Genomic DNA, 16,921 nt, shown 5'->3' on the forward strand with positions numbered 1-16,921 from the left:
CCTGTGTATATACATCTGAGTGTGAATAAAGTGTACATTAAAGCTCCGCGTCTGTCTGTCTGTCTGTCTGTCTGTCTGCCTGTCTGCCTGTCTGTCTGTCTGTCTGTCTGTCTGCCCACACGAGCCCTCCGTCTCTCTGCTCCAGCTGAAGTCCCTCTCATGTATCTCCATCACGTGCCTTGGTGTCTCCCGTTTCTCGAGCACACTGGATGCTAACACGGAGCTCCTTCATGTTTCTGGAGACACCTGATCTCCTGCGGTTCCTGGTTAGTTCTCCACAGGAAGCCTTCTCGTTGTTTGAGCTCTTCAGCAGACTCTCGAGCACGTCCCAGGTACTCGGCCACCTGACGGTGCTGTGACGAGGGAGTGCCTTTTGTGCACATGGCTCCTGAAGTGCTGCTTGGGACAGCATGAGAGTCGAAACGGGGAAAATCAGTTCACTTCCACACACACAGTGAAGAATGTCAATCTGAGATTATCCTGATGTGTGATGGAGTCGACTGTAAGAACTGTTTTTTTTTTTTTTGTAACTACTTTCTTTGGATGATGAAAACCTCGTAAACAGCCGCTGCAGAATGTAATGAGCACATCTGGCACTTTAAATGGCAACATCTGTATGACTGCGTGCAGGCAGAATTATTACACAACACATCTGATACTACAGCGGAACAACAGCTGTCGATTAGCGCCAGGAAGACGGTTTTGTTGTGTTAGAAGTTCTGCAAAAGTGTGTGTACAGTTTAACAAGTGCACTAAATTTCACTTTGAATAAAATCCCTTGAATTTGTTGAAATAGGGTTTGAATATAATTTAATGTAATGTTACATTTTCTGATGTAAACTTTACGAAAGGCTTCATTTATTACTTGCCTTCTTGCTTATGTTTCCTCATTTATACTTATTATAAATAATATGTTCTTTATGATGTTTATGACTGCACTCTTGTATTGTTTTATAATAGTTTTGCTGTGGAGGGACGGTGGGTTAGCGGTTCACTCTGTTGTCTTGAAACTAAGTAACGGATCACATAAGACTAGAGTCGGTACTGCAGGATTATACTTAGAAAAAGAACAGCTTCTGGTTTGTAACTTCCCTGTGCATGCAGAGTTCTTGGCTTTGTATTGGAAAAAAATAGCAGCTTCATCAGAATCTCAGCCAGGTCGTTATTATTGATGATAAAGTGAAAAACTATTTGCCCCCTTCCTGATTTCTTATTCTTTTGCATGTTTGTCACACAAAATGTTTCTGATCATCAAACACATTTAACTATTAGTCAAAGATAACACAAGTAAACACAAAATGCAGTTTTTAAATGATGGTTTTTATTATTTAGGGAAAAAAAAATCCAAACCTACATGGCCCTGTGTGAAAAAGTAATTGGCCCCTGAACCTAATAACTGGTTGGGCCACCCTTAGCAGCAATAACTGCAATCAAGCGTTTGCGATAACTTGCAACGAGTCTTTTACAGCGCTCTGGAGGAATTTTGGCCCACTCATCTTTGCAGAATTGTTGTAATTCAGCTTTATTTGAGGGTTTTCTAGCATGAACCGCCTTTTTAAGGTCATGCCACAACATCTCAATAGGATTCAGGTCAGGACTTTGACTAGGCCACTCCAAAGTCTTCATTTTGTTTTTCTTTAGCCATTCAGAGGTGGATTTGCTGGTGTGTTTTGGGTCATTGTCCTGCTGCAGCACCCAAGATCGCTTCAGCTTGAATTGATGGACAGATAGCTGGACATTCTCCTTCAGGTTTTTTTTGGTAGACAGTAGAATTCATGGTTCCATCTATCACAGCAAGCCTTCCAGGTCCTGAAGCAGCAAAACAACCCCAGACCATCACACTACCACCACCATATTTTACTGTTGGTATGATGTTCTTTTTCTGAAATGCTGTGTTACTTTTATGCTACCAAAAAAAGTTCAACTTTTGTCTCGTCGGTCCACAAGGTATTTTCCCAAAAGTCTTGGCAATCATTGAGATGTTTTTTAGCAACATTGAGACGAGCCTTAATGTTCTTTTTGCTTAAAAGTGGTTTGCGCCTTGGAAATCTGCCATGCAGGCCGTTTTTGCCCAGTCTCTTTCTTATGGTGGAGTCGTGAACACTGACCTTAATTGAGGCAAGTGAGGCCTGCAGTTCTTTAGATGTTGTCCTGGGGTCTTTTGTGGCCTCTCGGATGAGTTGTCTCTGCGCTCTTGGGGTAATTTTGGTTGGCCGGCCACTCCTGGGAAGGTTCACCACTGTTCCATGTTTTTGCCATTTGTGGATAATGGCTCTCACTGTGGTTCGCTGGAGTCCCAAAGCTTTAGAAATGGCTTTATAACCTTTAACAGACTGATAGATCTCAATTACTTTTGTTCTCATTTGTTCCTGAATTTCTTTGGATCTTGGCATGATGTCTAGCTTTTGAGGTGCTTTTGGTCTACTTCTCTGTGTCAGGTAGCTCCTATTTAAGTGATTTCTTGATTAAAACAGGTGTGTCAGTAATCAGGTCTGGGGGCGACTACAGAAATTGAACTCAGGTGTGATAAACCACAGTTAAGTTATTTTTTAACAAGGGGGGCAATCACTTTTTCACACAGGGCCACGTAGGTTTGGATTTTTTTTTCTCCCTTAATAACGTAAACCTTCATTTAAAAACTGCATTTTATGTTTACTTGTGTTATCTTTGACTAATAGTTAAATGTGTTTGATGATCAGAAACATTTAAGTGTGACAAACATGCAAAAGAATAAGAAATCAGGAAGGGGGCAAATAGTTTTTCACACCACTGTATATTAATTAACCTTTACTGTGTAGTGTCTGTACAGCTGAGGTGGCAAAAATACACAAACTCAATACTCACGTGAAGGTTCACGTACTTTTCTACAAGTACAACTTGAACAAGTTTACTCAATCTGTAGGACTAAGTGTGTGTGTGTGTGTGTGTGCTTTAAAATCTACTGTATGTACACAAGTAACAGTACGGAACAAAGAAACTGGATATCTATCTGACCGAGTTTTAAAGACCGATGAAGTCAGCGGTGTTTATCACGTGAATGTTAAAGTCTAGTAGAGACTGAGAGCTAAAACTTTCAACTCAGTTTTATTTGTCTAGTGTTTTAACGTCGGTCACAAAACAGCGTCACACAATCAAAAGAAGATCAGGAAAGATTTGTGGGGAAAAAACATATAAATCACAATGATCAGATTTTCCTTTGAAAATATTTGACATCAATTAAACGCATGTTAGCGTCTTTCTTTACTTCAGGAGCAGCTAGCGTGTAGCTACAGTACCGCCGCTGCTCTGTATAATACTAACAGTCGACACAGTTAAACATGTGCATACAGAATATAATAAAGGTAAAGGACAAACCAAAACGTTACACATTTTAGCCCAAGTTGGTGAGATCTGTTACCCGAGCAACCGCCGATAATCACCTGTCAGTCATTTCTGCTCATGTTTAAATTAGAAAACAAGTCTCTGTTTGAAATGCAGTGAGTAAAAGTGCTGTTTTATTATAAAAGAGTAAAAGTTAAAAGTATCACCTAGGAAAAATACTCAAGTACAAATACACAAAAATACTAAAGTACACTCACACAGCTGGACAGCTGCCTGTGTGTGTGTGTGTGTGTGTGTGAGAGAGAGAGAGATCTACTGGAGGATTTCTCAACATGTTGTCCTGTACCTCAAGTTCTCTGTGGAGAGTCACAGGCGAGACAGAGGCGAGACGACCGTGTTATACATTCAGCTCATTCAGTGATGGTCTTATTACAATTCGGCTGGAAACGCCAGAAATAAATTAAGAAGATCAGTTCTGTACTGTAGTATCACTCCAGAAATTCCCAGGACATTTAATACTGTACACCTTTTAATCTGAGACATCAAGAACCCTGGAAATAATCAATCAGTAAAAAAGAGGAAAAATTAATTCATACTGTATATCCATCATCTTTTCATGCGTATTTTCTAATTAAATACAGACAAGATGATATTCTCCTTTAATTCGAGGAATCCTGCAGGCGTTACATGGCAGCATGGTGCAACTCCATCATCATGTGACAGTGATGTGATGTAATATGATGATGTAATGTCACGTTTCTGCTGAGACTCTGCCATGTGTCCCACTGTCTCTGTGGAGCTTAACAAGTGCAGTCTGAACAGATGAAGGCTGGAGTCCAAACCGACGCAGACATTCAGGACGATTCACTGGTTAAACAATTCATCTTACAGGACAAACCTGGGCAGCAAGAAACACCAGTCTGTCACGTTCCGATATTTTTGATCACCTGAGCATTGGCGACGTTTGATGCTGTTTAACATGTAGAAATGTTCATCAGGAAGAAAGTGATGTTCTGCTGATATCACATGCACAGTTCAGTGTGATGAAGAAGCCTATTCAAGTTATTGTCTTAATGGTAGTCCCTCTAAAGTCACTGTAACCCATCAGATCCCTGTACCTGTCAGGGGTCGCTCAGGGGTTATGGCATTGGACTATGGATCAGAAGGTCCCAGGTTCAAATCCCATGACCACCATGTTGGGCCCTTGAGCGAGGCCCTTAACCCTCAAGTGCTCAGATGTATAACGAGATAAAATTGTAAACTGCTCTGGATAAGGGCGTCGGCCAAAGGCCTAGATGTAAACGTACCTGCCCCAACACCACTAGAACCAATCAGAGCAACGTGCTAAATAAACATTATTTTTAACAACGTATATGCATGTTTAATATTGAATCACAGTACACTAAATTATCACAGTATTATTACAGGGAAAACTTTTGAAAATCTCCCGTTCCTCTCATCCAGAGAAGAGAAGAACAGTTTGACTCTTCAGACCAAAGTAAACGAGATGCTACTTTCTTTGCTCAAACCTAATATTCTGGCGCCCTTCAGGAAGTGAGTATATTTATCTCAGGGCTTCAGGGAGATGTGCCCTACGTAGGCAGCCTCCTCCTGGATGGAACAGATTAACAGCAGTGATGGACAAGGTTGCTGTATCACATCCCCAGTGATCAGCCCTCCCACACTGAGTGTAATGTTCACGTGGTCTGCTCATGGAGGTCCGAGATGTTGGTGTGAGCGTTAGTGCTGTCGGCGGGACGAGGTTTGGTGAAGTGAACTCTGACCTCGTGCACTCTAGTCTTGCGCAGGAACGAGGACACGGCCGAGACGCAGCTCTTCTTAAAGCTCTCGTTCATGAAGGCGTAAACGATGGGGTTGTTGAAGGAGTTGGAGAAACCGATGGCCTGAACCACGGCCACGAGCATGTTCAGGGTCACCTCATCGGACTTTTGCTCCAGATTGTCTGAGATAAGAAGAGTGAAAACTAATGAGGGAAACGGTGCAAAAGTAAAGCATTTATGACGGAATGAATCTCGGACTCTTTGTTGCGCGTGGGTGCAGGGTGGATTGGTACTCACTGTACTCGAACAGCATGTGGACGGTGTGGAACGGAGCCCAGCAGATGGTGAACAGCAGCACAATGGTGATCATCATCTTCACTGCACGTTTCTTCTTCCTGAATGTGGAAAAAGAGACCAGGCAGGTGTTCTGTAATGAGAGAGCTGGGACAAAACACCAGACTAGATCAGACCAAACGTCCTGTAGGTCATTACGTCCACCTCATGGTGTTATCTAAGCCGTGACTTTATACAGACCTCTGTACTGTTAGTGAGCAGGATGGTCATCTCTTCTTCATTCTTCATTGTGTGTGTGTGTGTGTGTGTACCTGCAGATCTTGTTGATCTGGGTGTGGCTGATGGTGTGGAGCACGGAGGCGTCCCCCACCCTCTTGCGTATCCACAGCTCGATGCTGATGCGTGTGTAGAGGAACAACATGGCGGCCAGAGGCAGCACGAACAGCGCCACCATGATGAAGGTGGTGTACGTCTTCCTCTGAAGATCTGAGCTCCACAGCTCCTGACAGCAGACGTGATGATTCTCATACAGGAAGTCATATTTCACCTGACACACACACACACACAACCAACACGTCATTGGTGCTAAAAAGCGTCTGACCAGGTGAAGAAGTGAATTTTTAAATAGGATCATATAAAGACCATTTTACATTATACTTAATACTTCTTATCTCCGTTTATAATTTTTTGTAAATATTTGTACACATTTATATTTTTATCAGATAAAAAGAAACAAATTTGCTAAATACAATTTCGTGCCCTTTTATGTTTAAGAGTCTGTAACCTTTTTTTATTGAAATCTTTGAATGATCTTAATTATCACTCAGATGAAACTCGGCCAGTTTAGATTTCACATGAAAAGACATAAAACTGAAAAAGTGTATTATTCTAAAATGCTAAATTGTTAAAATATTGCAACATGAATTTGACATGGTTACGGACACTACAGATTTAAATGATTATTGTTTGAAGTGAGACAGTATAACGCTGAAAAGTGAATTTTTGGGGCTCATATAAAATCATCTCTCCAAAACATCTGGAGTTAGCAACCCGAAAATTTTAGCGAAGCGAAATCGGTCACTTCCATGTTACATAAACGTCAGAAGGAGCTTCTCTGACACACACACACACACACACACACACACACACACACCTATTTTCTGTATTATATCAGTAACATTAAAATAATGTAATAACACCGTAACTGCGTTTAGCCGACGGCGTTCCTCTGTATAAGATAAGGCAAAGATAAACTTTATTGATCCTGCAGGAAATTCGATTTCACTGCTCAGGAAAAACTCCCACACACACCAATTTATTTTAAATCCAGGGATAAACTGAAAGCCCGTCTGATCCTGATCGGCTCAAATAAATCAATGACCTCATTGTTTTTGTAGCGTCTCAGCAATTTTCATCCATTTTGGTTCGACAAACAAAGTTAATCATAAGCCCTGCTGCGTAACTATGGCAACATATGCTGTTGTACAAACCTGCTCGGTGTAACGTTTGATGACACACACACACACACACACACACACACACCAGTGTTCTGCTCTAGTGCACACTGGAGAAAGTGAACATGTGGTCAGAAACATAAATATAAGTCTGGTTACATTAATCTATTTTTAGTCCTGAGATTTGTTCATGTAAAGAATAATGTCATTGGTCATGTGACTGAGTCATGTGACTCCACTACTTTTATATTTATTTATTATTTATGAGACCTATCTCACATGCCTTAAGTCTTTTGTTTTATGAATTTATTTGTAATTATAATTCTATATTTGTCATCTTGAGGTACACCGGTACACCTGTACACCCGTACACCCGTAGACCCGTACACCCGTAGACCCGTAGACCTGTACACCCGTACACCCGTAGACCCGTAGACCCGTAGACCTGTACACCCGTACACCTGTACACCCGTAGACCTGTACACCCGTAGACCGGTAGACCTGTACACCTGCAGACCCGTAAACCCGTACACCTGTAGACCTGTACACCCGTACACCGTCTCATTCCTGCAGCTGATCATGAGACACAAGAACTCATGTAGATCCAGACTTCAGGTAACGTTCTCATCAATCACCAGATCAGGGGAAGAGTGTTTATTTGTACCAGATGGACTAATGTGAGTGTAACAGAATATGCAGATCTCTTGCTGAGATTTGCACACACACACACACACACACACACACACACACACTTGAGTGAGCGACGGTTCTGTGGGTGGAAACAGCTTGTTGATGATCAAACTCGTCAGAGCTTCCAGGAAGTCTGTGATAACTCCCATGATCTCTCTGTACAACCATGAAGAGCAGAAAGGCGTCTCAGCATGAACTGAAAACAGAACCATGAGGTGGAGGAGCTACAAGAGCAGAACATCACATCAGGTTCCTCTGCCTCACCCGAACCGGACGGGAACAAATCACCTGCTGTTTCTCCAGTCTGGGTGAGTGTGTGTTCATGAGTCTCCTGTTCTTCACTACGGTGGCCCAGAAGTACAAAACTAAATAACAAACTCAAAAATATAATAACAAAACCCAAAGTAAATAACAAATCAGAAAACACAACGATAATTCAGTCAGATGGTCAAAGGTAGGTATAATCTGCGAATGAAATTCTTCTCTGATTGGACGAGACATTTGTCACTCGGGACATACGGGAAGTACTGCAGCCTCTCGGCGTTTAAGTGTGTTTATGAGAAAACAACCGTAGTGAAGTGTAGAGAGAACGCTGGGAGTCCAGAGTGTTTATAACTCACCTCCAACTGCTGGACGAAGAGCATGGGCGACCCCACCATGACCGAGATCAGCCACACCAAGCCTATAAACACACACACACACACACACACACAGAGTTACTGTACGGCCCTTTGGCCTGATCGAGCGAGACCTTTTCAGTCTCTGACTGACGCTGTCCAGATGTGACGTCTTATTATTTCTGTTCCATGTGCAGAGCAGGAAGGAGACGTCTGTCCCTCCGGACTCTTTGCTTTGAGTCAGTTTGTTTCTTTAACTGTTTAGAGTAAAAAAAAGGATATACCAGTACACACACACACACACACACACACACACACCGTATCAGAACCTTCCAATCTGAGTAGAATCTTTTCCTCTCCTGGACTTCTTTCCCATCAGCAGGATTAACTCAGACTCAGACTGATCACCTGCGCGGCCTCGGGGTGTCTCAGTCCAGCCTTCAGGGGGAAACGCTGCACTAACGCTCATTTAATGCTAATTATTTCAGCAGAGTGGATCTGCAATAATGTAAGCAATAGGTGTGTGTGTATGTGTGTGTGTGTGTGTGAGAGAGAGTGTGTGTATTAATAGGCTGAAGCAGGATGCAAATGTACCCTTTAAGAGATTTAATGAGCATCTATTATGCAAAACTCACTTTTTAATTCAAACATACAGGCGGCTCTCCAGTGTGTGTGTGTGTGTGTGTGTGTGTGTGTGTTAAGAAAAAACATTGCCTGCTGTCTGTCCTTTGGAAAGTTGAAACAAGTTGAAAAAAGGAATTTCCCACTAATGTGACCTCATAAAAGTTGAGCCCCTCCCCCAGCCTGTGGCTCAGCAGTAGCTGATTTACATAAACACTGAAACAGTGTATTTGATGGAGGAGTGAAACACACACACACACACACACACACACACACACATGTGTTTCTTCATCCTCTGCTCTCTAACGGACCCGTGCAGGGTGTGTGCTGGAACAGACGAGGACTTGGAGCTCCGTGAGTTTCTCGTCCCTGACCAGAGCTCCAGTTCCTGCTGTCATTGTGGGAAACGTCATGCATCGTTCCTGTCCCCAAAATACCTCGTCGCTCTGACATCACATATCATGAAGGTGTTCAAGAGACTAATTCTGCATACACTTAGTCCCCTGGTGAAGTCCTCTCTGGACCCTCTCTGACCAGAAGAGCAAATTTAGAGACTGATTACCACTAAGTGTCCTAGAGAGCACCACAAAAGATCTTTTGTCCCTGTGGGCATTAAATGATACAACTCTTCTCTGTAACGTGGACACTATAGAGAGAGACACCTTTAGTAACAATATCACAGTATTATTACACTATTGGACAGTACCTAGTAATGCTCTTAGGCCTTACCACTTTTCAAGTGCAATTTCTGATTTTATTCAGACATATAATTTACCTGTGCAATATTTACATACACATATATGTATATTTATTTACTCATATAGTATAATAAAAAGTTCTTAGATCTTGAATTTTGAATCTTGTAGAGAGGAAGCTCCATAGCGTGATGCTGCCATCACCGTGTTTCACCCTGACTGTGCTTTGTTTTTAGAATTATGCCCATTAACTCTACTTCACTCCCAAAAGCTCATAGCACACTTTGCCCCATGCTTTGGGGTGATTTCAGACTAATTTTAATATATACTGTATACATATATTTTTCCCCCTAAGTAAGATTTCCCGCCGCGCCCCTGCCCCTGTACACCATTACGCAGACGTGTGAGGAATACAAGAGCTCTACTCTCCAGATGTTCTGCAGCTGGAGCAATAAGAGTGGAAAATGATCTGATGTAATATACTGTATATTTAACATGTTTAATATTATATAAGGTTTATAATTCCACATTTGAGCATCATTACACACCAACCTGCATCTAAAGTACTCAGAGATGATTCGTTTCCACTTCTTTCCCTGTTCTCTGTTTATAAAATGTGATAAGCGCTCTCTCTCTCTCTCTCTTTTTCTCTCTCTCACACACATACACACATACACACACCATTTTTAATAACTTTTCCCCAGGCCTTCTCTAAACCCTGATCTGTCCTCTAATCCTCCACAGATGGAGCGGTTTGATCACAGGTACGATAACCTGCGCACCTCCTGTGATTATACGGGTACACCCATGAATTTTAGCTTGGTGTGGCTAAATTTTTTTTTTTTTTTTGACATAATCTTTTTGCTTTTCAATACACTTTGTCCATCTTTCACACAAGCTTCCGTATTCCCTCATTAGGAATGTTTTAGTGCTGAATATCTCTTTTTTTGGCCCCATCTTTTGTAAAATAAATAAATAAGTAAATAAATCTGCTTCCCAACTGTGTGTGACTGGTGGCACTTAGTAACCCAGTAACCCAGTGTAAGTGTCTTTAAAGCTCTACTATCTGATTGTTGCGTCTCTTCCGCTGCATTTATTTCCGTCCAGAGTCGCATTAATTTCTCTCCAAAGGTCGTGATGATGTGAGAGTCAGACGGCTGTGTAAAGTCTCCAGCACGTCCTAAAGATTCTCACTGGGGTCAAAGGTCAGGACTCTGTGGTGTCTGTTACATACGTGAAGATGTGCTCCATGTCCGCGCCATCGATCTCCATCGCCATCGATGTGATAAACTCGGAATGTTGGGTTTGATAATTGAAAGTTTATTTTTATTTTATTTTGTTTAGTAATAGTTTAGTAAGAAGAATTAGGTTATGAGTTATGAATTTGTATTTAATTTGTGTTTTACGTTGTATTTGTGATGGTGTGACATCATCAGGTTAAAGGTTATATAGCCATGGCGCTGAGTTTAGACTTTCGTTAAGTTTGATACCACTGCCTAATTAATCCCAACCGGGCACAGCGTTTTTCACCACCATGGATTTAAACAATGAAAATAGTCGCTACACCTGGTGGTTCAGTACATTCAGGTGGTCAGCTGACTTCATTTTATTGCCCCATAACGTTACTGAGTCTAGACCTGAGTAACTGATCAACCCCAGATCATAACACTGTCTCCAGAGGCTTGTACAGTGGACACTATGCATGATGGGAGCATCGCTTCATGTCCTTCCCTTCTCACCCTGACACGCCCATCACTCTGGAATAGGCTCAGTCTGGACTCATCAGGTCACATGACCTTTCTCCATCACTCCAAAGTCCAGTCTTTATGATCCCTAACAAACTGAAGCTTTATTTCTGATGAGTCTCACTGTTTAGTTCCAATCCTGTGAGTTACATTTACATTTACATTACGTCATTTGGCAGACGCTCTTATCCAGAGAGACTTACATTTTTATCTCATTACACATCTGAGCAGTTGAGGGTTAAGGGCCGCGCTCAAGGGCCCAACAGTGGATGTGTCTTGTGTCCTGTTTGTGTAAGAAATGAGAAGCTCCTCATTGCATCAGTTAGGGTTAAATAACCTGTTACGGCTGAGACGTATTTATTTATTTATTTATTATTTTACCTTTTTAAGATTGATCGCTGCATTAATGATGCAATGGAAGACTTTTAACTATGAGCTTAACTAAATCCAGGTGCTTTTATTTGTTGACTTCTGGATTGTGATTGGTCAACACCTTATGGTTTCTATAGTAACGGCTCGTCCACAGGGTGAGAACAATAGAAGCGTCACATGAAGACGTTTGAGAAAACACTGGAGAGGTTCTCTGTAGAGAGAGAGAGAGAGAGAGAGAGAGGCTGATAGCTGCTATAACCCCAGTGAGAACACGGACTCACTCGTACCGCTGACATTAACACTGACTGTAACTACAAACTGATACATTTTTAATAAATAACTCAATAGTTTAATACATTTTTATGCACTAAATAAAAGCATCAATATAATCAAATTAATTGTGCGAATTGGTGCGTCTATCACAATCTATCTATTGTGAGTGCATGGCCCCGCCCACTTTACTGCACTGGACAATAAACAGATAAAACTAACAGCCATGAACGCTGTGACTGAAGAGACGTAGACCAGCAGTAATGCTTCAGCACTTGAGTGGAAGGTGAAAGTTCAAGGTGGACAGATAAGAGATAGAGAGAAAGGTCACGCCCTCCCGCTTCATATCACCGTTCCCATGGTAACAGCCCCATGTGAGGTACTTTGCTCCTGTCACGTCTCCGCCCGTACCTCTTCATCCCCCCCCCCAACCCCCCCCACCCGACACTCATCACCTCTCCGCTATTTCTGTTCATCCGTTGTAAAGTACCGTCATGTGTGTTCCTGTCGATTCACCGCGTCTCATCTGGTGCACTTCATTAATGAGTCACGTAAATAACGTCTCTGGATCAATACTCAACAAAGACTCCCGAACACGCCACAGTCTCCACCATTACACACTTGGACCCTGATGTCTCCTAAGTGCCCTGTAATCATGGATGCGTTAATGTGGAGCTCGGACTGATATTGATTTGATTCAGACTTTTCGCTCGTCTTTGTGTCGTGATGAGGAACAGGGACTAGGATGATGTTCTGGTGTCTCACCCAGCATCCTGTAGGCCCGCTGTGGTGTGTACTGTCTCTTCATTTTCAGAGGATGGACGATGCCCTGGTACCTTTCCACCGCGATACACGTCATGGTGAGGATCCCTGTCACGATCGCTGTGGTCTGGACGAACGGGACCGTCTTACACACAAACACACCTGTGGACAGGATAAAACGTAACACACCTGTGGACAGTCACATATCAAAGGACCTGTGGACAGGAACAGCATCACAAACCAGCGCATCTGTGGACGGAACCGGTGTCACACGTGGACACACTGTGGACAGAAACATCACTTAAGACAAACCTTTGGACAGGAATGAGTCACAGACCGACACTCTTAAGAGCAGGAGTAGAAACAGCGCCCTCTATGTTTTATTTGCTTTTATTATTTTTTTATTTGCTTGATTTTGTCTTTTTTTATTATTTATTCCTCAAAGTTATAAGAATGCTAAAGCCTTTTCTGGTTAAAGTGCTTTTTATAAACAGCTGCCCTCATTAAACGGAGAGTGCAGACAGCCTGAGTCGGCTTTTAAAGCGCTACAGGCTGCAGTGTGTAAACTAATTGAATGGTAATGTGATGGTCAGCTCAGCGCATTATATCTTCAGCAGCAATAAAGTGCAGCGTGAACTCCTCCTGCGCACTCTGATGGAGTGAGTCGAGAGTAATTACAGCACTGACTCACAGCGAGGAAGGAAAGAAGCAAAGGAACGAGGGGATATAATCAGCCCTGACCCGCTTCGCATTTTCATATCGGTGCTTTCCTTTTATTCTTGCTCACCTCCGAGCCACTGGGCTGAGATGTTCTGCAGGAGAGTGAACGGGATGCAGAAGAAGGTGATGAGGAGATCGCTGATGGCCAGAGAGCAGATGAAGATGCTGGTGGCGCTCTGGCTCGAGCCCTTCCTCACCACCACACACACCACCAGGCTGTTCCCCACCAGTGCCAGCACAAAGATCAGCATGTACATGATGACGAACACGGCCTTGGCCCCGGCCGGCAGCTCGGGGACGTACACCAGGGGCCCGATATTGTAGGTGTGAATGAACTCCTGACGAGACAGGTTGTAATAGTGCAGCAGCTCCTGCAGGATCTTGGGCGTGATCTTTATCGTCGACATGTCCGTGGACGCCGCCATTTTGCTTGATAGAAAAAATTATATACTTAAATTCTCATTTTTTATTCGTCACACACACAAGCACACACACTATGACATACAGTGAAATGCTGACACGACTGTTGACCTAAAAAGAAAATAAGAGAGGCAAAATGCCAATAGAAAAGAATGTAAAAAATAAAATCTACAATATATACTAAATAAAATATAAATATAAAGTATATGGAATGTGCAATGTGAATTATGGGATATGATTTATGAATCATCGCATATAAAGTATATGATTACTTGTGTCTTAGAAGGTAGCTTCTAAACACAATACAGATCGTCCCCTACTTACAAACGAGTTCTGTTCCAGGAGCACATTCGTAAGTCAGAATTGTTCATAAGTCGGATTTGTTCATAACTCCGACAGTGAGTCTTATATGTCTTTGACACGAATATACAATGTTAAGCAGACCAACCCACTTGACTAAATCTCTGTCCCCTTTCCCCACAAAAACTGTAACCGCGCCTAAGAAATGAAACTCACAGTTGTCTCTGCGCCTTTAAATCGCGAGGGGAATCCCAGACGCCATTCTGTCAACGTTTTCCACTGTATTAGACTTATTATTCATCATTAGGACAGCTTTACAGGACAGACATTTTCTACTATTGTGCTCCCTGACTGATTCATTGAAACTGGTAAGGCCGACACATTTCTCCCGCAAACTCACACACACACACACACACACACACACACACACACACACACACAATATACCGGACTTAGGATAGAGAGAAAAGTGACTTATACAGTCACTTACACACTGAACATATTGTAATAATTGCACTGCAGTGTCTATGTTTTATTTCTATTCTTTATTTTTTTATTACACGTGAGATACTTCCTGTTTACATCTACAAATGTTTATAGAACCGCGGTCCATACCTCAGGGGCGACCGGTACTGAGCATTCTTATGCAACAGGTTCTGCACTACAACTAAACCAGTTTGACCAGTTCATGCACATAAAATGGATCGTTTGAAATTATTGAAATGCTAAATTTAAGTTTCTTTTTAAAAATGTGAATAAATAAAGGAATAATTTTATTATAAATAAATAAAACTTTTAAAATAAAAACTTGCAGATTTATTTATAATAAAAATTTTTTTTTTATTCTCATTTTAAATAAAAAGATTTTCTATTATTTGGAACCAATTAAAACAGAAAATAATAAAATAATCTAACAAATGTTTTTACAATTTTAGCAGCTTAAATGTCAATTTTAAAAGATTTATTAATTTTAATTGTAAAAACAACAATAATAATATTAATATAATAATTTTGCAGCTTACCTTTGAACAGAGAAGATGAAGAGTAACTGCCCTTGTTAGAGAGATGACGTGTATAAAGTGTCTCTCTGTGTGTACAGAAGTCCAGACTGAGTATTAAATATTCCTCTGATTTACACTGATATTACACAAACACTAAACCTGCGACAGATAGACTACAAACATGTGTTTACAGTCAGAACGTAACTGATCTAAAGCTTGTCACACACACACACACACACACACACACATGGACTCACACACACTTACACACGTCTCTGTCTATCACCGGTACTGAAGACAGGAGTCCCGAGAATCAGCTGATGCTCCCTCTCTCTCTCTCTCCCTCTCCCTCTCTCTCTCTCTCTCTCTCTCTCCCTCTCCCTCTCTCTCTCTCTCCCTCTCTCTCTCCCTCTCCCTCTCTCTCTCTCCCTCTCCCTCTCCCTCTCTCTCTCTCTCTCTCCCTCAGCTCTGTCCCTTTCAGATGAAAGTGCTCATGTGAGTCTGTAGAGCTCCAATCCTCCATCTCCCTCTCTCTCCCTCTCAATCTTTTTCTCTCTCTCTCTCTCTTTTTCTTCCAGTTCAGTTCAATGAACTTTATTTTCATGAACTTCATAAAGATGAAGTTTTGTCTTAAAACCACTCCAGCGTGTTAAAATTCACTTATACCACTTCAGCGCTGTTATTTCAGCCAAAGTGAAAATATGAACTAATCCCAGTCAAAATATTCACTTTATCTTTTCTAATTAATATCTATTGGTGCAGGTGTTTGTTTACATTGAGACAGTAGCGCATTAGTAGATTATTTTACAGTAGATTATTAAATCCCACACATAACTGTTCATAACATCACTTTTACTCCACATTTAGATTCACTGATGGTGCAGATTAAACTTCAGACAGAGATCTAAGGACTGCAGGAGATTCAGTAACGTCTAGACAGACAGTTGATTTAGGACACGCCCACAGTACGCTGTCAAAATTGCAGTTTATAATCTGTCACATGACCATTAGATTTTGGTGGTGCAGATTAAACTTCAGACAGATACTGAAGGACGGCTAAAGTTTCCTTAAATTCTGTCCAGACAGTTTTGTGTGATGCTGTGACACAATCTGACCAGACAGACGGACAGACGGTCAGAATTATTTCAGATTTCTGTCTGATGTACAGACCAGACCTTTCTTATCTTTATATAGATGGGGTTGGTGGTGTGTGTGTAGAGTGTTTCTTGTATGATGAAGAGGGGAGGAGTGTAGCACTGCAGACGAGCACTTCATCACGTTCCCCTAAAACACAGCTGAGTCTCTCTCACCATCTCACCATCTCTCTCTCTCTCTCTCTCCCTCTCTCTCACATCTCACCATCTCTCTCTCTTTCCCTCTTCCTCTCTCTCTTTCTCTCTCTCTCTCCCTCTCTCTCTTCCTCTCTCTCTTCCTCTTTCTCTTTCTTCCTCTCTCTCCCTCTCTCTCTCCCTCTCTCTCTCTCTCTCCCTCTCTCTCTTCCTTTCTCTCTCTTCCTCACTCTCTCTCTCTTCCTCTCTCTCTCTTCCCCCTCTCTCTCTCTCTCTCTCCCTCTCTCTCTTTCCCTCTCTCCCTCTCTCTCTCTCTCTCTCCCTCTCTCTCTTCCTCTCTCTTCCTCTCTCTCTCTCTTTCTTCCTCCCTCCCCCCCCCCCCTCTCTCTCTCACACTCCTGATGTTCTTCATCTTTCTGTCACTCACCATCGCCTCCTGCTGTGTGTGCACAGGAGGCAGTAATTGAAATTACACGAGGAAGTTTTTAGGTTATCCGCTGGTTATCACTGCCAGGGATCCTTCAGTCACTCCTTCCTGATTACACTCTGGTTCTATTTCCTTTATGCTT

The 16,921-nt window shown here is 42.1% G+C and overlaps 2 protein-coding genes across 2 annotated transcripts in view; one reads left to right on the forward strand and one right to left on the reverse strand.

Annotated features, from left to right (window-relative positions):
- The window catches only part of polr3a (polymerase (RNA) III (DNA directed) polypeptide A), a 23,244-nt gene extending 23,198 nt beyond the window's left edge, over nt 1-46 (forward strand). Inside the window, exon 31 of the mRNA XM_053512064.1 lies at nt 1-46. This exon is cut by the window's left edge and continues 483 nt beyond it. The gene's annotated coding sequence lies outside the window, so the exon portion shown is untranslated.
- Nucleotides 47-4,878: 4,832 nt separating this feature from the next.
- qrfprb (pyroglutamylated RFamide peptide receptor b) lies at nt 4,879-13,758 on the reverse strand. Its single transcript, XM_053512163.1, has 6 exons — nt 13,410-13,758; nt 12,626-12,784; nt 8,161-8,222; nt 5,708-5,943; nt 5,400-5,497; nt 4,879-5,284 (listed from the first exon to the last, which is right to left on the reverse strand). The coding sequence occupies exons 1-6, from the start codon at nt 13,747-13,749 to the stop codon at nt 5,019-5,021; spliced, it is 1,161 nt and encodes a 386-aa protein (XP_053368138.1). The 5' UTR covers nt 13,750-13,758; the 3' UTR covers nt 4,879-5,018.
- Between the last annotated feature and the right edge of the window lie 3,163 nt (nt 13,759-16,921).

This window comes from Clarias gariepinus, chromosome 14 (genome assembly GCF_024256425.1).
Source record: "Clarias gariepinus isolate MV-2021 ecotype Netherlands chromosome 14, CGAR_prim_01v2, whole genome shotgun sequence".
NCBI classification, from domain to species: Eukaryota; Metazoa; Chordata; class Actinopteri; order Siluriformes; family Clariidae; genus Clarias; species Clarias gariepinus.